This window comes from Caloenas nicobarica, chromosome 1 (genome assembly GCF_036013445.1).
Source record: "Caloenas nicobarica isolate bCalNic1 chromosome 1, bCalNic1.hap1, whole genome shotgun sequence".
Lineage (NCBI taxonomy): Eukaryota > Metazoa > Chordata > Aves > Columbiformes > Columbidae > Caloenas > Caloenas nicobarica.
In genome coordinates, this window is record NC_088245.1 from 125,563,994 (window position 1) to 125,589,634 (window position 25,641).

The 25,641-nt window shown below is 39.6% G+C and overlaps 1 protein-coding gene across 4 annotated transcripts in view; it reads left to right on the forward strand.

Annotated features, from left to right (window-relative positions):
* GRIK1 (glutamate ionotropic receptor kainate type subunit 1) overlaps positions 1-25,641 on the forward strand; it is a 173,342-nt gene that overhangs the window by 90,564 nt on the left and 57,137 nt on the right. For all 4 annotated transcript variants that reach the window (XM_065626861.1, XM_065626858.1, XM_065626860.1 and 1 more), the window contains exons 2-5: positions 5,318-5,485; positions 7,910-8,167; positions 15,676-15,857; positions 25,200-25,253. In XM_065626861.1, coding sequence (XP_065482933.1) covers positions 5,318-5,485; positions 7,910-8,167; positions 15,676-15,857; positions 25,200-25,253 — 662 coding nt within the window. The remainder of the gene's footprint in view (positions 1-5,317; positions 5,486-7,909; positions 8,168-15,675; positions 15,858-25,199; positions 25,254-25,641) is intronic.

The following is a 25,641-nucleotide window of genomic DNA, read 5'->3' on the forward strand; positions in this document are numbered from 1 at the left end:
CCAGTGAGTTGGAGAGACTTTTAACAAATTTAATGGGGAAAATTGAAGTTTATCCACAGAGATAATGAACACAAAAATATTTCAGAGCAAGATCTGCATCTGAAAAAAAACCCCACTTTATTTGGCATATCTATGGTGACCACTGGGTCTCAGTCTGGTTTAAGAGCAGAACATGGTTTTTCTCTTTCGGTCTCCTTTAGGTGTCAAAAGGGAATATAGACCATCCTCAAAAAGCATGGAATTTTCACACCTCTATTTTGCAGGCTATCAATATTGTCTTTCTCTGTAAGCCTGCTTCCATTTTATCTAGCTTTCTGTAGTAATTTAATAGGAAGAAGCAAATAACAAAAAAACCCCACCAACAATGCAATAAGACACTGTTCTTATGTTTACTATGGAGTAGGTACGGAAAATCTCTCTGCAAGTGGGATGTAGCTTTTTAAAATATTTTGAAAAGTTATCATTTTACTTTGAAAGCATCAAAGTGATACTACTGACTGAAATCACAGTAATTCTTTCAAGGCTGCTCAGGCAATTCTACCTATAGGTAGCTAAAAAAATATACTACATCAGCTATATTGGGACTGAAATATACTAGTGAGATATTTTGCATTGAGGAAACTTGACCAAAGAAGCCCAGGGAGACAGGTCGATAACTGCCATCAGAAAGGTCAACAATTTTTAGCTGTTGCTGTTTATAAATTGTTTTAAAACAAGGACAGAGAATTTCTCCAATAACAAGCTTTTGAGCTCTGCCTTGTCTGGAAGTGAAATGTTGAGACCCATTGAGAGGTATGGAAATTGATTCAGCAATGACCTTTTCTAAAACTCTCTCAGTCTGTGATGACCCCTTTAAATGGAAACATTTGCTTGCTCAGAAGGATTGGAGCTGCTTTTTCAGGTATGCCTACTGAGGTGTGCTTTTGTGATTTTGACATTTTACTTGCTGTAGATTTTTTTTTTTTTTAGTCTTCAGAGGATGAATGGGGCTGATGCCTTGTCATCGTTGTCAGTCTGACTCACATCCCTCACTCCTCTTTGTGGAGCAGTCACTCATGTGGCTCAGCCCTCATTCTTATCAGAGCAACTTTAGCCAAGTAGTCATTTTCCTCTTACTTTACACAGCTAAATTCGAAGTAGGGGCAGAGATAGCATTTTTCTTCATTCTCGCAGACATCACTTTGTAAAGTAAATTCTGAAAGGGAAAGGTTTGATCACACACGTGCGCCGAAGCGGGATTATTGGTTAAGTGAACATGAACACTGGGTTCTCCCACAGATGTGCTCACATGTGGTTGGCAGAGAGTTACTCCATGTGTGCAAAGGGATCAGGTAACCTATATCTGGCATTGCCCCTCAGCTGTGTCTGGTGAGACAGCCTCTGGGAGGTATTGGCATTCATGTGAAGCAGAGCAACCCTTGGCACTCACCTGGTTTTGGGTAGGCAGCTTCCTGCTCAGGTGAACAATCCTACCCATCATGGGGGCAGACGTAGCACTTGTGCAGAAGAAAGGTCAGGTCTGCTGCTGACCAGGACTAAGAAGCCTTTGGCTGGCTGAAGCTGCTGCAGGTTGTCTCTACTACCTGGACAAGTAATTGAGAAGGAGGGGAAGGAGGTGAAAGAGAGGACTCAAGAAACCAAGCTTTGTCCCATGTATGTGCTACCAGCAGCCTACCTTGAAAGTCAGCGCTCGTTTCCATGCTTAGCAATAATAGCCTAATTTCTGGAGCATCATTTACATCTTGAGATAACATAATCTTTTTTTTCCTTCCCTTGTAGAATGCTGTGGTTAATTTGTTTTTAAAATGTTGTACAATAATTACTTTATTTAAATGAATAATCTGACAAACCAGTTCTTCATCAGATTTGTCACTTTGCTATTTCTCTTTTAACCTGGACCTTACAATAAATTCTAAGCTTGACAGTAAGTCATCAGCAGAAAACAGGAGAAGAGAAACTGTTTACTAAATTACTAGATTTCATTAAGGATACATGGATGGAAACAAAACAGCACAGAACATCCAGATTTTATCTACTGGCTTGTTTGTGATGCAAATGTATAAACTGATTTAATTATTTTTTACACATATAGGTCCCAACAGAAAAATCAGGCTCAAATAAGGAGCAGTTCAAGCTTTTAAAAAAGCAACTGTCCCAAATTTCACTCACAGTTAGCAACAATTTCCTCCATAACCTATCTCATGGACTTTGCTCATGGGCAGCAAAGCACCACTCTTTGTGTGTACTTCAAGGTTTAATCAGGCCAACATTCAGTCAGGTAAACATTTACTGGCTTGGAAGAATGACTTTCGTGGTCTCAAAACTTCTTTATCCTAGTGGGGAGGGGGAGCACTAGCCTTCAGAAACTCTAAATGGCACCTTATTCAGCATCTCCAGTTCAGCTGAACTAAATCACCCGTGTAAAATAATGAACCTCTTGACTACCTTTCCTGCGCCAGACCTATGCAGAGTATCTCACCAGCAAATAAAAGTATGTACCCAAAGTTGTCTGTAAGTGCTTTACTGCTATGTTAACATGTACAAAACGAAACTGGAGCATATGTTCAACAGGTACTAATGTACTGATTACACATCTGACTTTCAGAGAGACCTATCTATATATTCGACGTATACATGACAGTACATATGCAGTTTTGATTAGTTTGCTTAGGAAACACTTCCATACAACATCTTCCCTCTTTCTATCACTCCTTCTTTCCTTCCGCTCCTTCCCTCTGCATAGTGATCTACTCTTTTTTAAAAGGGACCAAGCAAAAATTCTGCAAAATTCTGCTAATGTACTATAAATAGTTCATGGATATATTATGCATCAATTAAAATTAATCTCCATTTAATAGGCAACTGATTAGAGGTCTCGAAAAATTTCTAGCCCTAAAATGAGAAAGTGCTTGTGTGTATATAGATATGAAGGTTACCTCAAGGGTGGTTGAAAGAAGTTGTTTTAATTTAAAAAAAAAAAAAAGTAATACAAGCACAGTACAACAGTAATTTCCAAGATGGAGAAGATTTTTTGCCAAGATCAAAGGGTAAGAAACCTATCCTATTGAAAGTGGGGAGAGATGGTGGTCACTCTATCTTACTATAAAGTTGTCTCAGGCTATGCATTTTACTCTTTGACTTCCACCTTGCCTTACAAAACAATGTTCTGCTAATTCCAGTGGGAGTCCAAGCAAAATACAACAGCTGTATCTTGCTGGCACAAGCCAAGCTGGCATTATAGCTAACTGAAAATACTTGTCTTCCTCAGGTGAAAGGAGATAAAGAAAATTTTGTTTAACTAGAAAAGTATTAAACTTGTTTGTATCGTCATTGGGATGCAGAATTATAAGATCTGAAAGAACAGGCATTAGATTTTCTTTTCTTCTGGTAATCCTATAGTCTGTAAATCTGGAAAATCCTACTGACTCTCAGCATTCCACATGAGGTTTTACATTTGGTTCCAAAACCAGCAATTAAACCTTTTTTTCCCAGCTATTTCTGTGTGTCACAGTTTCCTCTAATCATTTGTTGGTTTATGATGGAGGGGAAAAAAAATATCAGAAATTCTTTAAGGTTCTAATACATGCGTATAGTAAATGATAATGATATATAGTGAACAAGAAAATTGCCTAATTGACAAAATTGACTAAGTCATGTTAAGGTATTGTTATACATGGATTTGAGAGGTAATATAATGCTGTGTATTTGAGAGTAGCTAGAGGTTACATTGCCAGCTTGGGTTTGATAGCCTCCAGTGTTTTCATTGCTGAGTTAAAATTCGAAACAGGTTTTAATTCCACTGTATTCCCATTTCCTGATTGTCAGCTAATGACTGCACTGTTCCTGCACTGGTGACATCAAAATTGCAAGAGATTGCAGAACATTAGCTGAATACATTCCGATGCTCAGAAAATATAAAGTGATATCTAGGACTCAAATTTCACATGGGGAAATGCAAAAATATGTAACTGAGAAATCCAAAGTATTCTCTAGTGACTTGCACTAAATGAGTAAATTATACTTGCAAAATCAAGTACTGAAGCTGGAGATTGCTGTTTAAAGGAGCTATTTTTTTTCAAATTAGCTGTGTTTGTTATGCATTCATCAAATCCCAGTGCTCCTAGACAGCCTGAATGTGTTGTTGGCATAATAAAGTCTCTAGAGGCTAGAGGGAGTAGACATCCCAGTGTAAGTGGGACAGCCTGTTGACTTGAAACACAGCCACCTTCCATGTCTCAGAGTATATGCCAAAGCATTCAGAACGCTTCCAAAATTCAAATTGGTTACTTAAAGGTCCTCTTTTGGAAAACTTGCTTCCAGGTTAAAGAAAAGCTCAGATTCACCTCATTTGTTTTAAAAGGTAAAAGGAAGTATATAACATTTCAGTCTGAAATGTAGAGAATAAGTTCTGAAATATTGAGCAGCACTCAAAGAGCAGTCGCCCAGCTGGGATTGCACAGAATGGGTTGGGACATTTCTTTGTTCAGATAGTTCAAAGCAGATGTTGGAAGAAGAGTCGAGAGGAATGATAGGAAGTTGAGAGCAATTGTACTAGATCCTGCACTGTCCTTGGAAAGAGGCTTTTAAACCAGGGCCATCATGGTACTGGTAGACACTACATCACTGGAGAGATCACCTGACACTTTGGCACAGACATGAAATCTTCTGTGGGAGCAACGTGTGGCTCAGTTATATTCTGCATCAACAAGTTAATTCAGTAACGAACTTTGAAAAAGTAAAAGTACTCGCCTTTCTGTGAGCAAACTGAGAAATGGCCAACAACATTGCCTAACATTTATAAAATCAAAGCTCTACTAAGGCATCAATCTTGAGTGGAATCAGTCCATTTCTGCTCAAACTCCCAAGTCACTTCTGAATGTGGATCTTGTACTGCCAAGATTTGCAGAAACACTTCAGAAAACGTCTCCAACACATCCAAGTTTCATCTCTAAATATAGATTACATTGGAATCGGGGGAACGAGACTCATGAATATCACTACTTTCATTAGTTGGGAACTTGATAGAAGGTTCCACAAGCATTTAAAAATTTTCTTTTGAAAAGCCTAAATAATAAACATGCATCATCTTTCACAGATGTTTGTCTAAGCAACATTCATAATATTGACTTAACCTACAGTGACATTGTAGATAAAAACTAATGATCCAATATACTTTTGCTGTAGTGCTTTTAACAGCAATTTTAACTGTTTTCCTTTATGAACACTCAGATTATTATTGCTCATAATTTATTTTTATCTTTTTATGTACAGTGATGAAGAGATGAATAATACTTCTCATTTATCTCTGTTTCAACAGGAGGCATATTCGAAACTGTGGAAAATGAACCTGTTAATATTGAAGAATTGGCTTTCAAGTTTGCAGTCACCAACATTAATAGAAACAGAACACTGATGCCTAATACCACATTAACCTATGATATTCAGAGAATTAACCTTTTTGATAGTTTTGAAGCCTCAAGAAGAGGTAATCATCTTAATTACTGTGTCAGTAACATACATGTTCTATACTACCTTTCCCCAGCCTGGTCTCCTTTTTTGCTCTGATTGTAACATATGTCTATGAATGTTAACATAAAATTCATCTTTCAAAGTCATTTGAACTAAGAATGAAGCTGGACTTGGACTTATCCTCTAGTTTCTGAGAAAACACCTACATATTGTCTACATGCTAAGAGCCTCAGATGGAAGGAGACAAGTCCACCCATTTTTCTTTCCAAAAAATAGATTTGCCACCTGGAATTCTGCAGAATATGATCACAGACTAACAGGGAGCACAGTGGCTTGTCATAACCCAAAAATAGCATACACACGCAGATATCCATTATTCATAACAAATTATTTCTATTGTATTTTAAGGAACAGAGGCCAGTACTCTCCCTGTCCTGAAATATTAATGCTTCAGAGGGTTAGAGACAGAAGTAAATTTCTCTGTTCTAAACAACTATAAGAATTGGAGTGGACAAGTTTGGAATTTTATTGCCTATTATTTCATTTTTCTCAGAGGGAAAATTATGGTCCAATTTACTTGCATCTAATTTACTTCAGACCTAAACAGAAAGGGGAAAAAAAGTCATAGCTCTCCTTAAGCACAGCGTATTTCTACACCTCTAGGAGGCAAACTTGAAGTTTTCTAAAATTTTATATACAGCAATCTGGTTCCTGGAATTGGGTGGTATGCACACAGTCTCATGCAAATTAGTCTGGAGAAAGTCCCATAAATTGCTAAGACTTTGCAGATGTGCTCTGCAGTTCACTATAACATCTGTCTCTGTAAATGGTACAAGATATGCTTGCTATAAGGCAAAAGATGTACCTGCTATAAGGCAAATGAAATCTGTAAAATAAACATGCTTCACATCACAAATCGTGCTAGAATGCCAGTGACCTGTCGCCTTCCAAATGTCTAAGTCACTCCATTCTCCCTATGGTACTCTAGTTTCTTACTAAAGACTGGGAAAAAAGAGAATGCTTTCAAAGAATATCGAAAATAGCTTTGAATTCTCTTTATTGCATTATTTTTCAAGTATCAGATATATGCTGGAACTATATGCTATCAGAAAATCAAGTATGCTGGATTTATAATCCATATAATTCAGACTAAGACAGGATTTTAGATTCCTTATAGTGTGAGGATCTCTTCTGTGACTATTGTGAAAGTACTTTCTCCATTTAACCTGTAGGAAGGAGTTAATTATAATTTTTTTTTTGTAAATATACATGCAAGGAATCTGTTCAGAGAGTAGTAATTTCTTCTTGTCAGGAATTATTGATATTATTTATGCAATTTGCACATTAAAACCTATGATCCTTTAAGAAGGCTTCTGAGCTAAACCTTGAAAGTCTTTATGCTGTCTGTAAAACACTCATTTGTAGACTGAAAACAGAAAATAATTGATTTTCTGTCATATTCTTTTACTACCAGAGAGCTAAATATTAATTTCAAAAATTCCAGCTCATCGTGGATGTTTGTGTACTTAGCATTTCATCAAATCACTGTAATTTCTACATTTTCCACAAAGAACTACATTGCAAAGAGTACAGCAATGCAACTCAGTGCAGGGCTTTATCCCAGTCGATAAAGACATTAGTAGAAACATTTGCAGTAAATTTTACTAATGGACAAAAGTAATATTACTTCATCTTCTGTCTGTTAGCCTGAAAAGATGTGGGAGGGGAGGAAAAATGAAAAGACACCCACAGGAGCGATTCTTACGGATAAGATACACGCACAAGGAGAAAGAAACCTTTATTGACAGTAGGATTTGACTGATTTGGAAATGTATTAAAATGTCACTGTGTGCTGGTGCTTTATTTCCCTGTGTTGTTACTGAGGGCTTTAGGCTTTATGGCCTGTTTTGTAAACACAGATTATGGAGCCCCATGAATCATAGTGCCCTTTACTGTTTATATTCCTTCAGTAGCCTGAAATTAAAACAACTCACATTGGTAGAAGCTTGCCAGTCATGAAGGGAATCCATATAGTGTCTGTTGTGGCTCCATGAACATATTTCTTGACACGCTGCCATGAAACTTAATTCATGTGATGCCCCTTTGGCAAGCCCGTCGCTAGAAAGCTCCTGATTTCTCCAGGATAATGCCATTCAGAGAAAGGCAATTTAGGAATTAATGTGATCTGAAGGTAATGAGCAGAAAAGTGGTTTTGGTTTTCATTTGTATCAAGCAGGTTCTAGGATATAATGCTAATCAGTAAAGCCATTTTCAGGAACCATTTGCAAATCTCTCAGTGGGTTGGGGAGCGACATGGTTATCTGTTCTCCCTTTGAAATGATGGGGATAGACGAAGAATAAATGATCTCAGTAAACATCACACGAGTTACTTGCTTTTGCAAGCTAACTGCTTCTTCCTCTTCCGTCCTCTCCCCCTCAGCGTGTGACCAGCTCGCTCTTGGCGTAGCTGCTCTGTTCGGACCTTCCCACAGCTCCTCCGTCAGTGCTGTGCAGTCCATTTGCAATGCACTGGAAGTCCCACACATTCAGACCCGATGGAAGCACCCGACAGTGGACAACAAAGACGCATTTTATATCAACCTCTATCCAGACTATGCAGCCATCAGCAGAGCAGTTTTGGATCTTGTGCTATACTACAACTGGAAAATAGTGACAGTAGTATATGAAGACAGCACAGGTAAGCAGTACTGGTGCACTGCTGGTCATGTACTTATATTAATGTACACATGTGAATAAATTCTGTGAGAGGGAGTGCCTGTGATAGTTCAGTTTGGTGTACTTAACAGCAGTTAATATATACAGAAGAAAAAGGTCTCTTAAGGAGCAGCTGTCCTTCTGGTGCTATGGCTTTTGGAAAGCTGCTTGTTTCATCAGACCTTAAGAAGTCACCAGGAGGTAGCTCCCAGATCCTGAATATTAAATCATGTTTTGCTTCCTGTCTGTGGAACCAATACCACAGCTTCAAACTGATAAATATTCTAGCATGGGACTGATTAGGGATTCCCTCTACTTTGTTCCTTGAAACTGTCTCAGAAACAGTCAAGCCATTTGTCAGCTGGGGACCAAAGACTGAATCTGAAAGTTGCAATTCATGTAAATGTTTCCAGCCTGGGACTCTTAACTCAGAGAAGATCTTTCAATCTTTGTCACAGGAACCTCTCCTTGATGCACACGATAGTAACAGATGTCCAGCAACGTACCATGGGAAATCAATACCAGTAACACGTCCCTTTTTAAAAAAAGGGGAAAAAAAAGGGGAAAAAAAAAAAGGAAAAAAAGAAAAAGATAATAACGAACTTGTTTCTGGGACCTGAGATTAAGACTTTTTTTTTTTTTTTTTTTTTTAATACACAGAGACTGTGGAAGAGCATCAGTGTTATAAGGAAGACTGAGCCACTGTTGCATGTCTTTACATATATAGGTTTTACTACCCCTGTAGCTGACACCATATACTGTACTGTATTTGTTTCTTAGAAAAGTATTAGCTGCTCTGGTTATTGAGAGAACTGCGTACCTAAACTGCTCTCAGGAGTCCTGTCCAGCAGAATTACACACCAAATTTTATTCCAAGCATGACTGCAGAGAACATAATCTCTCCTACGGTGTAGATGCAGTCATGGGTTAAGGGTCCATAGTCTGGTTTCCCAAGAAAAGTTTTGCGTATAAACAAACCATTAAAAGTTCAGAGAGGTCTGTAGCTCTCCCGTCAAAACACAGGAAGCGTTAAGCAAGGTCTGGCAAACGATTCTCTTTTGCAGCACACAAAGTTACAGGTAAGGACAAATTCTAAGCAGGAGAAAGTATTTTCTTGGGGACATCATATCTATAGAGATGAAAAAAATATAGCCAACTAAATAAGACTCACACTGACAGTTATTCCACTGTAAACTCTCATCACCATCCTTCAACATTATCTTTTTATAGTAAAGGTGTAGCTGAACCATACGTGTTTCTGAAAAATCCTGTTGTGCATTAGCAGTCATTGGTGCTAATTAAGCACTTCACTGTCAACCCCTCCCTGAGACTTGCAGTCCCCTTTCTTTTCCCATTGCTCACAGAAGTATAAGACATTCTGGAGCTCTACAGATGTGCAACTAACATTTAAATTGATTCTTTGATAAAAGCATAAAACAAACCTGGACAAGACATGAGCTCAGGCATCTGCCTAAAACTTTAAAGGAAGTATGCAAAAAAAAAGCATGCATATTAAAATTACATTGTAAAAGTACGTCTGAAAGACAGAATCCTGCTTAAAAAAAAAAAAAAAAAAAAAAAAAAAGCCAAACCTCAATTTTGTATTTCTTTCTGCACTGCTGGCAGCACAAAAGAAGCACGTTTCCTCCTGGATCCAAGATGCAGGTCTCAGTGCCAATATTTTGCTCACCCAAGGCTCAGGGACTAAACCACAGGGCTGGAGGTAGAAGAGAAAGAGCAAGTCAGGCTGGGCTTACTGCAATGGTCTTCTTGCATTTCCATTAGGATGGTCTAGCTCAGCAGGATTTCTGCTGGGCTCCTAGCACTGTATGCCAAAATATACTCATGAATAAACAAGTAGACGTCTTTTTCAGCCTACTCCATTATCAAATTAGCGTTCCAAAACACTGAGCGTTGTGTACGTGTTCAGCTGCAAAATTACTGATATTAAAGAGACTTCATTTGCAGAGATATTTACAAAGTAAATTAATCATCAATCATCTTATTAACTTGGAGTCAGGAGAGTAAACAGGTCAACTTTGATCAATATAAATAGTCTTTGGATTTTGAGTTAGAGTGACGCCATTTAGCTCAAGCTCTTTTTATTTCTCGTCTCTCATGTTTGACATTGTTACACTAAAGAGGAAAAAATATTAACCTATTTTTTTCTATAAAGACTAATTGTATGTGAAGAACAGCTTCCCTCCTAAAGAAACAATGAACTCATAGCTGTAACAGTGAACTTTCAGTGATACATACCCAGATTATTCAGGTTGAAATTAGCCTTGCTCCTTGTTAACAATCTATTTTGTAGATTGAGTGTGGAAAATTCTGCTTTCATCCTTCACACTACAGCACTGCTGCAAGCCCATGTGCCATTATGGCCAGCTCAAGCATGGAGGCCACATACTGTGCCAGTTTGCCAAGCTGTAGCTGCCCACCTCCTGTAGTTACACTTTTCACTGCTGCATGGACACATCCATCAATGGAAATGCAGTTACAAGTCTGGACTGAGCCGTGTTAAAAAAAAAACCAGCTCATTTGAGTGACCTCATGTTTCCAAATGATCCAAATCACTTGTGCCTACCCTCCTACCCTCCTATCTCAAACACTGTTTACCATGTTGCTGTTTTTTGTCATCCAAATGTCTTTCAGCCATAACTTTTTTCCAGTCAATGATTTTGGAGTGCATACAGAGACAAGAGCACTACAAATGTTTGCATGGCTTAGCACCAGCCTTCACAGACCTCCACTGTTTAATAAGGCTTTTTCTCACTAACATCTGCTTTTTGAGGTCTGGCAAATGATTATTTTATAGTCCCACATTTTTCATGAACAGATTTTACGATGTATGAAGACAGACACCTCCCAGGGGCAAGTGCTTTACATCTAGGAAGGTACTTGTGTCAACAGAACTTGTAACACCAAACAAAGGCACTTGGTGTGATACAGAGGTCTCTTCCCTGGATAGCTTATCATCTCTCTTATAGTCCCAAGTTTTCATTCTTCAGCATTTTACCACCGTAACAGCTTTACTTTTAGCTTGGCCAGTGCGTTCACTGGGATAAGCCATTATACGTTACCTCACATACCCTTTCTGATATTGATGAAACATTAGCACTTTTTTCCAATCTTCTAGAATTCATTCACTGTCCCAATATTTATCAGATTAGTTGTTGAATGTTAGTGATCTGCTGAGTGGACTCTACAGGACTGTCAATGATAAGCAAATTTTATGTAAGAAGGTCTAGAAAACCTGCAACTAAGAGTGCTAAAATTATATTTGGAATAGGAAGTATTTACTCATCCTGCTTCTCATCAAATATCAGGTTAAATGGTACCAAAACCAACATGCTAAACAATTCTACTGTCTCGTCCAAAGGGACGTACAGCAGTTATACAGCTTGTTCCTAAAATACATTTGCAAAATTGCTTCATGTTTCCTGAGTTGAGCTGATTAGATTTTTACCTTCTTGTCTCTTAGACTTCAGTATATATAAAAATAGTAAAGCTGATTTTGATTTCTAATTGCTGTCCTTACTGTGCTGTCAAAAGATGGACTTTCAGCCAAAGTCATCTTTCTCGAAAGTAAACTGGCTATAGAGTAAATATTTATTTAAACACCTCACAGTTTTCTTTTTCTGAAATGCTCATCCTGCTCGTTAATGTCTATAGCTGTCCAATGACAAGGAAAAATAAGACTGCTAAGCAATTGTATTTATTTTTCAGGTTGACACTGTGCTCCTTTTTTCCATATTAAGCATAATCCATGTTATATTCAGAGTCCCAAAGCCATAATCATCCTTCATTCTGATTATCAATTACTCTTTATTTTTCATCAAGGTGTTAAAAAAGACTTAGTTTATATCAAGTGGAATGCTTCTGTGTAAGACAAAAAATTGTATCCCAAAATTTAAAGATGATCTAATGAAGCCTTGCAATAGACTGCACAATACATCGAGCATGCATTTCTCAAACTTAGGTACCATAAATTATGGTTTATCTTTCCACATGCTAGAACTGGGTAGACATACTGTTCTCTGGCTTAATTTAGTGGTTTGTAATAGATCTCTTCCAATATCCCACTTTCGCACTTTGTTATTTGGCACATTGATCTGTACCAGACACATGACTTTGTCTCAGTTATCAACAAGTCAAACAAAACGAATAACACAGCCTTCAGTACAGGTTTCACTCTGCTTTTGATCCATCTTCACTGAATTCAATAATTCTAACCTACCAGGTGCTGAGAAGGGCAACTACATCAAATTCCTCATCTTCTGTAAGAACCCCTGACTTTTCCCACTTGTTATCCTGCTCTCCTGGTATTGGTTTAAGGCTCAGGAGATCAAAATATTTTCATCATATCTGTTCAGTAAGTTTGTACAGGGCAGAATTTGAGTTCTTACTGAATCTGCTTTCTTTGAGCTTGCAGTTACAAGAAACATCTAACTTTGCTAACCCTAATGCAGTTTTCTAATAAAAAGAATTACAAAAGCAGTAAAAGCATTTCTTCAGTTTTAAGTCTGGCTCTATTACCTCTACATATTTTTAATTTAAAAAAAAAAGAGAAATGGAGAGGTGAATACTTTCTACCAACACACACTACCACGCTTACTGCCAACATGTATTATTATTTGCCTGTTGGAATACTGTGTTTATGTTAGGCATGTTTGAACCAAATACATCACACACAACTTGCAGTAGTTCTGGACATCATGAAATTATATTAAGTATTCAAAAACAGTCACATATTTTAATATTTTACTCAAGTGTCAGAGCAAACTATTTCTCTTGATCAAACCACTAGTTGCAGTAGGAAATCCAACCCCAAAACTTACTGAATCCATCAGTGTTAGAGACCACAAGACACTTTCTCAACAATACAGAAAATTCTCAACCTTACTTCCAAAGGAACAGAAGAAAGTGTTTAGATATCTGGGTAAAAGGCAGCAAAACACAAACAGTAGGCCAAGAAAGTTCGTGAAACAAGCCTGGTTTCCATCTTTATATATGTATGTTTTTTTAAGCCCTAAATTGAGCCTTTCCTCTCAATAGGACTGGCTAAACCTCTCAGTTCATGCTCAGCCACCACAGCTTCCACCTGGCCAGGCCCTACAACATCCGAGTTCCTGCTCTAGCGCCGTCGTGCATCTCTTTGCAGGTCACATCACCCGCTTGGCAGAGAGGGAGGTGATGCCCAGGATATGTCACTTCTGAGCCCTTCCCAGTTTGGCCGCTACTCCCTTCCCAATCTCATGGCCAGCCTGTGATGCCTCCTGCCTGTTGTAGATGGAGCTCCAGGTGGTCTCACCAAGCCAGAGAAAAGTGACTGCCCTGAGCATTGTACTTGCCCAGGCCTTCCCCACTTCCTGCAGGGGTCAGGCTAAGCACTTCACATGTAAAAGTTGCCCCAAATCAAGATTTGGTGGTACCATGTCCAAGGGTCTGGATTTGTTGATGAAGAGGGAGAGGAAGAGGAAGGAGAGCTCTGATGGTTATTCCCTGTGCTATTAATTATGCTGGCAGACAGTTGATCTAGGCTTTTTCCTGGTCCTCCAAAAAAATAACTGCAGCTCTTTTCACTGCTTCTTTGATTTCTTCGGTAGATTGTAGCTAGGCTTTACCTTCACTTCACGTGGCAGTAGGAAGTGATGAGAAGTGTAAGGTCCAAGTCTCATGTAACTGATGTAGATATTTTAAAGCACACAGCACTTTTCTTCCCCCAAAAAAGGAGATGGAGGTGGTTGGGCAAATACTTTTCTTCTACTCTTCACCACACTTGCCCTTCAGTACATTTCGTCGCTGGAAAGAGAAACAACAATACTCAGTGTGAGGCTCTGGGTAAGGTACAAGATTCCCTGCATGCTGAACTCATCCTCCCAAATCTCAGGTTTCCCTCTTAGAGTCTCCATACATTATAGTGGCCAAGGCACTGCGATCCAGGGCTAAACACATGAGTGCATGGGACAACCAAGCTACAGCTTTACAGCCAGATTACATAAACTCCCCTACTTGTTAGTCAGTGTTGGAAGCATGTGCCCCATTCTCACAATAATGAGCTCAAATTGTTTCATATTTACACAGGCTGGCTTCCAGCCAGGCTCCAATCTCACAGCACATGCAGTAATTTACATTTCAATACTCACGATGCTTAATATTCTATATTAATTGTTGATACTTGAAAAACTGCAAAGAACAGACTCAGAATTGCAGGCGGAGGAAAAGATTATTTTTTCCAAAACACATTACTGCTATTTGAGTGAAAGCCAAAAGTCCTCAGTGTAGCAATCACTCACTAACCTCAGAAGCAATAGTGATGCTTCATCTTGCTTTGTATATACCATTGGACCATTCAGCCAAGGACTTTCAGGCACATGACAAATATATACCCACTCCCAGCAGGAAAGCGATGATGTTTTTCATATTAGTAATTTGTTTGATTTTTGTTCAAGAAGTGCTTCTTGCCTGTATTCTCTCTCTCTTTATGCATATTTTTAAAGCAGCCTTTTACTTTCACTCAGCAGGAGATCATGAGTTTTTTTGTGGGTAAATTATATTCATGGGTAATGAGAAAGGCTGTAATCACACACCTCAAAGAACTCTTAACTATCTTACTTAGGTTTTGGAGGCAGTACAAATTACATAGGAGTGCTGAATTAGCTAGTAGAATTACATTGTGTTTAAATACTTGGACAAATCTTCAACTGGTTTAGCTCCACTGACTTCAAATAAGCCATGTAGATTTGTACCAGCCAAAGACTCTTAGAAACCATGTTCTTGTGTTGACAGGTGTAGAGCTGGATCTCAAAATATTTCAGCTCTTTATAAGATCTCAGACTGGCTGAGTGACCTTAGGCAAGTCACTATGCCTTCAGGCTTTTTGTGTCTAAACTGATGATAAGAAAAATTGAAGGCTCCTCCTCCAGACTATTGCAATGTATGCTGAAATGAGGACAATGAGAGCCATTTGAATGCCTAATAAGAGTAATCATTAGTAAGTGCCACTCAGGCTAACTGCTGGCTTCTAAATGAGCCATAATGGAGGCTGCTGGCCACTGAATATTTTTCTCCCTCTATCTCCCTTCATCTGCTCCTGCTTGCCATTAGGTATGAAAGTTAGTAAGGAGATTTCTTCAATTCTATGTTCTTGTTGTTTAATATTGAAATAATAATTAGCTACCAGGGAAGAAGCATTATATCTTTTTTTTACAATAAACTGTAGCACTATAGTATCAATACAAACATATCCTATAGCCAACCAATTAAAAATAGATTTCAGAATACTTGGAAGTTGAAGCCAGGTATAACTATGAAAAGGAAAAGCTATAATAATATTAGGAGGCTGGCAAATACGAAGCTAACAACTATCCTTTGGGTGTGTGAAACATGTTGGGACTGACAAGAGACCCTGTTTAAGTGACAGTAAATACTCATTGCACAGAATGGTTACTTGTATTAACTGTGTATCAACTGCATATCATTTTTCAGGTCTAATTCGCCTACAAGAACTCATCAAAGCCCCTTCTAGATACAACATTAAAATAAAAATCCGCCAACTACCCTCTGGCAATAAAGACGCCAGGCCTTTACTCAAGGAGATGAAGAAGGGCAAGGAGTTCTACGTGATATTTGATTGCTCACATGAAACAGCAGCAGAAATCCTTAAGCAGGTAAGAGGAAGGGGTGAAAAAACATTGGTTTTATATCCTGAAAGTTGTCAGCCTCTCTGGTTTTCATTTTCTGAGAAACATTAAAACTGAATGCATTTACCAGTTATGTGATAGGCTTGTTAATACCAAGGACAGAAGTTGTTACAAAATGTGCAGCAGCATCTGAGCACTCAACAGCATTTCAGGGCTTCACAGAGCTGTAAGGATGAGCAGCAGTACCGATGTCTGAAGAGAAACTCTTAAGTGTCCTGCAGAAGGAAACATGCATTTCTTTTTAACACTTCAGGTTCCGCTTGACTTGGAAGATTGTTGCATTTATTTTAACTTGTCCTGGTTTAATCAATACAGTTTTTATGTCTTCCCCACCACACACACACACACCCCCACACCCACACCCACAAAAGGCCCATTTTGGAGTGCTTAAGGAGTGGCTAATGTTGACCTATTGCCTTCACAGAGGCTGCACATCAGGGGTTCAGCGCTGGCTACAGTAACTACAGGAATTTGATCCTCTGCAGAAAAGTGCATAACTCTGTATTCACATCCCTGTAACAAAGCAAGATTTGGTCTGCTGGCACTACCTCATTATATTTTAAACTCTGGTACAGCAAGAAGACAGGATGGAGAGAGTATCAGAAGAAAAATGTATACTTTAAAACAAGAAGAGAGGCTATTGTGCAAGGGCTGACATAACCCTGACCTAAGTGTGAGAGCTGGTCAGTCATGCAAGGCAAGGACAAATGCCACAAAGCCTGATGTTAATGGGCTGGGACGTTACCAGGGACACACAAAGAGTAGTGTAAACTAGAATTTACTGTTGTCACTTACTATATATATATATTGCTAGACAAAGTCTAAAGCTCTGTCCTCTGCAATTCATTGACATTTAGACAATAATACCAAGCAACTAATACGTTATGAATGATATCTCCCTTTTTGCTGCAATTTTGGGTATGAGGGGGTTTTGGTTTTACTGTCAGTGGGAAACACTGATCGCACAAGACCATCAGAGAGGTTCCACTGATGAAAATGTACAGATATGGGCCGTCCCATAAAGGTTGAAAGCTATGATTCCATCACAGAATGTTTTGGTGAAATATTTAAGTTATGCAGAGTTGCATTCTGTATCAAAGTAAGTGAGAAAACTTACTGGTTGCATTAGTCTGCAGAACCTGACACCATCCTCTCCAGACTGGGAAGTCTTGATCCTGCGAATATATGTGTGCAGGATGGTGTCCTAAATCAGATGCAGCACAGACGAGAACAGCACGCAAGAGCCCATGAGCTGGTAAGGTTAGATTTATTGCTGTCATGAAAGTTGGCCTGTACTAAATGTCAAGATTTTCTCAGTTCAAGTTATATATTTAAGCTACAGCAAGGCCAGATACAGGCATGGTGTTGGGAATGTGAGGTAAGAACAAGGGGATTGTGTGCAATCACGCAGCTGCTCTCTCATGTGATGGGGAGTGCACTGTAGCAAATGGCATTGGTTGGGAAGGGGGGTGAACAGGAGAGCTGCTCTCCTCTCACTCTGGTCCCTGTAGGGCTGTCCAAAAACATCAAAACCTGACAGCAGGAACCAGCTGCTCTAAAATGAGGTTTGTGGGGGAAGAGTTAAACTGACAACATGAATTTTCAAAGATCTTCAAGAAGAAAGTGCAGATGTCTGGCACACTGCAGGAGGCACAATGCTTCAAAAATATCAGGCTGATTATGGGGAAAAAAACATAACAATGTCAAAAGAAGAGGAAGTGCTAAAAGATGCACTAAGACAGGGCAAAGTGGCAGAACGGTTTGTGTGGGAAATGGATCAGGGAGACAACTCACAGGCTGCAGATACACATAATTCTTTCCAATGCCTTAAGAACTCACAGAAGGATGGTGAAAGGCAGTGTGGAAGAAAGCAGGAAAATTAAGAGAGGTACACCTGTGGGTCAGAGCTGTGAGAAGAGAAGCCGCATAAATATAGGCTAGAAAGAAAGGGAAAATGGCTTTTCTATGATACAGTTCTGTGGCTGAATCTTGATGCTGGCAGCAGTAACTCAGGTGTTGAAGTTCCTCACTGTCAAAGGCAGCTGTGAAATGGGGAGGTGTGCAGGGCTCTGAATTCATGTGGGACTCATCTGATTGTAGGTTAGCTATGATACATGGAGTCCTGTGGTTCACGGTCTCATCGCTGCGCACAAAAACCCCTATATAATTTTACACTGAATGAAAACAAGATATTAAAGAGAATATTATAGAAATTATTTTTAGAAAACTCTGCAATGTTAGTGGATAATATTTTTGACTTCCTAAATGATCCTAAAGATATTACAGAAAAATACACATAATTGTTAAAGTACACGAGATTTCTAATATGAATAGGAATCGGAGCCCAGTCACCTAAAACTGTCCCCAAAGCAACAATTTCTTGTCTGCCTACTGTATTTACAATAGTGTAGTAGCTGTTCAGTAGCCCATACAAGAGAAGATAAATAAAGGAAGTAGAGATTTGTAACAGGTTGGGGTGGAGAAGGTATTTTACACATTAAAACTGCAGCAGGGTCACAGATGTACATACCCACCATGGCTTATGCTTGGTTCCTCTGTCTTCCTCACCCTCTGAGCTTTCCAAGTTTCCCCCTCAAAAAACCACTCTGCACAAGGGTCTGCGAATCATAGAATCATTTTGGTTGGAAGAGACCCTTAAGATCGTCGAGTCCAACCATAACCTAACTCTAGCACTAAACCACGTCCCTAAGAACCTCATCTACGTGTCTTTTAAACACCTGCAGGGACAGTGACTCCACCACTTCCCTGGGCAGCCTGTTCCATTGCTTGACAACCCTTTCCGTGAAGAATTTTTTCCGAATATTCAGTCTGAACCTTCCCTGGCTCAACTTCAGGCCATTTCCTCTTGTCCTGTCACTTTCTGCTTGGGAGAAGAGACCAACACCCTCCATGCTACAACCTCTTTTCAGGTAGTCGTAGACAGTGTTGAAGCCTATGAGGCCCATGAGGCAAGAGGCCACCTCTCACCCTCTCTGGCTGCATTTCCCTGCTGCAGGGAAATGAGGCACACTGCCAGCAGCACTTCTGCTGTCAGCCTGCCTCAGAGCCGAAGGCACAGGCAGGGCAGGAAAGCTTCTGCCCTCCTTCCATGGCACCTGTGCCGTGGAGGGTTGGCAGGAGCAGCGATGGCTCTGCAAGCAGGGGCTGCTCACACCAGTGCTCAGGGGCACCGGCTGCAGCACAGCTTGTTTCCCAGGAAGGGAGGACAAGGGATGCAAAGCTCTTTATGGGAGGGAAAGATTTAACACATCCAAAATTATGTCCTGAGAGAGTCAGCATACGGAGCTGGTTTTGGGAGTGTGGAGTTACCTGATGTAGCAGCATTACTGGGCTGTGGGACTGGGGGAGGTGACCTCTTCCTTGCCTCCTTCAACCTATTGTTTACAAAACAGCACAAAAGACAGATCTCTTCTCTTTAATGAGACTATCTTTTTCTTATTTATAGCTTCAACTAAAATACCGTTGAGCCACACTTCTTTCTTGTGCACAACAAAAACAGGCAAATCAATAACCTAATTTAGACAAAATACAATGTCTGCACACAGCTGAATAACCTGTTCCCTAAACTCACACATTTCCCCTTCTCTCTGACATGCTGCAGAGAGCCCAGGCTTTCGCAGTCCCCGACCAGCTTAATGAGGCCTGGCCCTCTCATCACCTAGGTCTGGAAGGAACAAGAGGAAATCGTGATTGCAATCATAATTGCTGCCTTTTCCGATAGTCACTTTGAATTTTCTCTCCATATTCCCTTATGAGGATTGGTAACCTTATGCGATGGGTGCACGGTGGCTAAAGTTTTCAAGGTCTATTGCCTGTATCAGTTAGCCACCCAAACCAGCAGTTCTGCTGCCCAAAGTGACCAGCTCCACAGGGATCAGGGTATTCCAAAATTACTTGAACCAGGAGGTGATGCCAGCAGGGTTTTCAAACAAGATGTACTGCACCAGCAGAGCAGATGGAAAAAGTTGCAGCTGGTGGTTAAAACATTCACCTGAAATATTTTGTGGACGGAGATTTGATGCTCTGTCTAGACTAGGTAAGCAATCCCACAAGTCAGTTAAATCTAGCTATTGCAAATTGCAATCTGTTTCATGCACAAATCTTCCAATATGTCCTACACGTACTGTATTTAATCTGATATTGCCTTTTAGTATGAGGAACTTAGTTCAAGAGGTTAAGTTGTTATGGTTAACCTTCCATTTATTCTTCTAACACACCAACAGTTGACATAGATTTTACTGCTAAGCAAACTCGTCTCTCATAAATTTTGTTGCTATTAGCCTTAAATTATCTACTCCTTCCTCCACACCTCTAAAATAAATTTTATGAAATTTACTGTATATTTAATCAGGTCTAAGACACTCATAGAGAATTTTATAAAGACTTCTATGTTCACTTTCACGATGTGACAGACGAAGAGCAAATAATTAATTCAGTTCCTATAGAAGTATGAAAACTGTCACCATAGTATACGTTCCAGGTACAATAATGAATGTGAGAATATAAAACTTCAGTTTCTACGTATGCTCCTTCTAGTAGCTTGACAGGTAGGCTGAAGCCCACTCTGTCCTAAGGAAAGACAGGATTAGCTCTGTTCTCATTGCTTGCTGGTGAAATACCAGTGGCAGATCCCCAAAGATGCCCCCAAGTCCCAAGGTGACATCCTCACCTCACTGGTTCTCCTCTCTCTTATTGATTTTATAAAGGATTGTTGATGGGGGAACATCTTCTTCTTGCCGCCTGTTTACTGATGAATGGCATCAGATGGTGAGAGAATTGGTCACTGGGACATGCATGGGTTAAGACATCCGTAAAGATCATGGGCACAGAAATGGTGTGGCAGTGGTAACTCATCCTGAAATATGGCAGTGTGCTTCAGTTCCCAAATCTAAATGTGGGTCTCTGTGGAAGTAAATGTGGCCATTGCCTTGGAAGCTTTATTTTGAAATTTGAAGATACAGCAGTACAGGCTATAAACACAGGCTTTTGGGATCTTTACTTTGTAACATCACAGCTGCACTATGCTGAGACCTCTGTTTCTCTATTCTTGTTAGCTCTGCTGTCTATACGAAAGCTAAACTAGTTGCATAAACTCAGTGCTGTGCCATCCATGCTACATCTTGCGCATGTAGTTGTTCTTTGCTTCCTTGGAGGATTCCCTGGGTGGTGCGAATGCAAGCAGTCTTTCAAACCGAAAGAGTGCTTTCGGTCTTGGTACTGTGAGATGATGTCTATGCTGAAGTTTGAAAGGTAAAGCTGCTGCCTTAGCTCCATGGGATCTCTTCAGGAAGCAGAAGGAGCCAACCACAGCTGACAGGGACCCTGGGCCAACACATTTGTGCTGCCCCATTGCTATGGCCATTGCTTCCAGCTGGACTCCAGTACTAGTGAAGTATTTACAGAATATATCTTGTTTCTTGAAATGGCTCATGTCCACGTTGGAAGAACTCTATACCATTCCAGCTGGACCACTGCTGTGACTGAGTGGGATGCAGATTTCCTGTGAGTTAAGTCATGTCCAGGTAAAGAGTCCAGGCAAGCACTGTAAGCACAATATAAACCTTTTATGTTGAACGCTTGAAAGGCAAGGAGGCCTAGGGGCTTTTATTCATGATGGTATATCATGCTGATCATAGAAAACAGTGGTGGTACTAATTAATTGGATCATGAGATGCACTCATTTAATGGTCCTGAAATTAAATAATAGCACGATGGAAGAAAAAGCAAAGTGAAAGCAAGCAAAGTATTTGATGCAGTTCCCACTAATATGCTTCACCATCATTCTGGTTTCAGTCTGCCTTGAAGAAAGACTGACACTAGCTCTGAATGAGGTGGTGTTTTTTTTACAAGATGAACAAATGTAGGTTGGAGCTGGGATGTGATGCAAGCCAGGAACAGAGTGTCCAGAGAGATTTACAGACATACGGAGAATATTTTTATCCAGTCTCTATCCACTTGCCATATACATTTTGACCACTGATACTTGTTCAGATTCACGTTGCAGGTCATGACCCCCCAGCTAAAAGCACAGGTCTGCAAAAGACAAGGCTCAACTATCTGATCTGAAATGAAATAATTAGAGATGGAAGTCTCTTTATCTTATTTGCCAGGATAATCTATAATCAATCCATATCTTAGCTTGGCTGAAGAACAGATTTTATACAGGCCAGGAAGGGTAGGAGATCTGCAAGGAGAATGAAGAATATTTTAGCCTAGTTTCACTAGTTTATATTCATCTAAGCTCCACAGTAAGTAAAAGCTGTTATTATTTAAATAGGACATTTATATCAGATGCATAATTATTTAAATAATTACATGCAAAGTTATTTAAATAGGAATGTGTAATGAAATCTCATTCTAGTTTATTATGAGCAGTTCTATACACATAAACCAATCTTGTTGCCTTCCCTTCTCTCCTCTGGGCTACTCAGCTCATTTTCTCCAGTGAGGAGGACACTTGTGCTGTGGGAAGGGCCTGTGCAGCTGCTTTATCAGGTGCTTCAGAGGTGTCCCAACCTGAAAGGAGTCTTTGCTCCTAACATGTTTTTATTATTGTCTCTCTCCTGATAGTCCCTAGAAGATTATTTCCCTATATCTGCTGTGGTGCAAACACACAGCAGAAGACGAGTCCTTGCTGCTAAGAGCATACAAGTGTAACTGTCTTATTCACACTAATAGAAGCATCCAAGTCATTAATGCTTTGGGGTCTCCAGCATGATACTCAGCATTCCTCTTGCTTTTGCTTTAACTTGTCTTCATCTTCTGTTTTCCTAATACCATCCTCCAGAGTGGGCATTTGGTACCGTCATCAAATCTTCCTTCATTGGGAACTTAGTGACCATGTTACCCTAAAACATAAGTTATTATTACAAAGTATTTGCAATCCATAAATAAAAAGCACCCTATTTAGGTCACTCAACAGATCAAACATGTCACAGCAATGTCTAAGTGCTATGTAACTGTTGAGTAATTGCCTTAAAGGTTGTCAGAGGGGAGGACAACCAGTTAAGCCTGGTCCTGTGACCAGTGCTAAGTGAGAGGGCAGAGCTCAGCGGCAGATCAGGGCTCAGCCTGGGACGGATCCAGCATCAACTCCTATTCCTCAACCAGACAAGGACATTAGTAATGTGTGTGTGACACTTACAAGCTCCCTTCCAGCTGTCCGTAGCTTCGTGTCTTAATTGAGTCATCGTTAATAGAGAAAATACAAAAGTGACATGTTCACTAAGCTTTCCTGGGCTGCTGCAATACTTTCTTTGGAAGAATTTCAATGAGAATCTCTCGTGGAGCCTTCGGGTGCAGGATCCTTGGCAAATCCATGGCACCCTTCCAGCAATCGCCATCGTGAACCTGTGTCTTGGTAACGGCAGATAACGTTGATGCATGAACCTGACTTTTTACATACAACTGCCTTTGATTTTCAGGGATTTTGATTCTATTTTGTTTTCAAAGACAATCCTCTAGCATGACTTTGAAATCATTATTATTCACAGGCACGCATGTGTCCTGACAGCTCTGTTTATAGCACATTACTTGGGAATCAATACTCTCATAAAAAGTTTTAATCAAAACTATATTCAGGAGGCAAACACTCCTCTCAGGCTAGTGCCCTTGGGTTTGTGAGGAAAGCAATAACAGGGCTACCTTGGATTAACTAGCTTGATACCCAGTAGCAGTGTAGCTGCAGCAGGATGGCTAAGTAATGCTTCCCAAACATCCAGGCATCCCGTATGAAGTAATTGGGTTATTTCAATACAATTTTAGCTCAAGAGACCTGCGTCAGAAAAATCCTGACTGGCAACTCCTTCTCATAGCAGGGACCTTAGGTACAAATCCAGTGGCTCCAGGGAGCAGAGCTGAGTCCAGTCAGGTCAGTTGGGAAACACAGAATGCAAAAGCTGTGCATGAATGTGCATAAATAGGGGAGTAACATCAGTCTCCAGGATTGCTAGATCGTTCATTTCTGCAGGTAATACGATAACTCTGAGAAATGGAATAGAAGAGGATTAATAAAATAAGAAATAAAAAAGGCAATTTTGACATGTAAATTCAGTGGAGCCTTTCAATAAAATACTTGCCTTCTGGCTTGATTTTCTAGTGCCTGGAAATGGATTCCTTGTTTGTGATTAATACTGAGCTGTTCTTATTATCTACCACAGTTTAGCAAGTTCAGGTTCTTCCCATTTCTTATGTGACGAATTGCCATACACAATCACACAACTGATTTTCAGAGGCTTTTGACATGAATTTTGGCAAGCCAAATCACACTATTTCCCCCTGTCTTTCAAACAGCTATTCAGGCACTGCTCTAAGTGTCCTAAAATACTATTAATAGCAGACGTTTATTTTACTATGATCAAGATTGAATAACATTTAACCTTTTTCTGTGTTACTGTCATGATAATGAATTCTTCGGTGGTTTCCTAGCTCATAATTCCTCCTCCTCTTCACAAGATCCCAGAGAGGGCAAAATACTTTCATCATAGTAATAGTGTGCATGGATGCAGCAACAAGCACAGGTGATGCTGGTCTGAAACTGTGGAGCATCCCGTTATACACCATCAGGGATGTTTTACGTAAGCATCCCCAATGATTTTTTGGAGAGAGGCTGAGGGAAAAAAACACATCCCTCTTGAAGTTTTCTGCAATGTGAGGACTGGGAAGAAAAACTTCCTCTTCTGCCTGAGTTGGCCAGCTTGTACGCATTTAAATGCCATTCTTACCATGTAGACCTTCAAAACATCCAACTCTGGAAAATTAATCCAGACCAGAAATCCTTTCGTACCGGTTGTTTTGACAACCTCCTGCAGACCTGCATTCCCCAGGTGGAACGAAAGACATTTATAGAAGCTTTCTTCTCTTTGTTTTCTTTCCTCTGGTTTATCTCGGTGAGCACTCACCCAGTGTCTTGTCCTCACATGGTGATGCAGAATACAAAAAACCCACACCTAAGCACTTTTCCGTGCAATTTCCATTGTCCACCAGTAAATGATTTTGTAACACTTCTAAAGTGCCGATTAAAGAATTTAAGTTTTAAAAAAATCAGCTCCTTCTTATCACTAGTCATTTTTCTTGTCCTAGAAGTTTTGCAATCTTTAATCTCTTTCCTGAGGAGAGGTGATAAAAATGTATTTTTTCCTCCTGAAGAAAAATGTAGGCTTTATTGTAATCAAGTTTTCACAACCTGTAAAATATTGTTCCAGATTAACCCATGCTTTCCAAAAGACAGAGCAGTACACTGAAAACAATCGGTGCAATGTACATTCACCTTTCAATCTCTTTCAACAGATTCTCTCCATGGGAATGATGACCGAATACTACCACTACTTTTTTACAACACTGGTAAGGAACACTAAATATTTGGGAGTGAATTTTCTCTCTTGCAGAAAAGACAACTAAAAATTTCCACTTTTTCTAAGAGATCTTTGTTGCCATTATTCAAAGTAACCCCTGGAGAAGGAGTACTAACACTTCTTAGTAAAATCAGGAGTCACTTTAATGCAATTAAAATTAATTGCAGCATTGTGTTTAAGGAGGAGCCATTGGTACAGGTGCATCAGAGCAAAACAAAATAATGAATGAATGGTTTTGCAGTGGAGCCAAGGTCAAGCACTGTGGGTGATGGAGTTCATCACTAAAATGTTTGATTTACTTATAAAAACAGAAAATCACATATGTAAAATCACTTGGGAAATTTTATAATAAAATAAAAACCCTATTTTTTTAATGG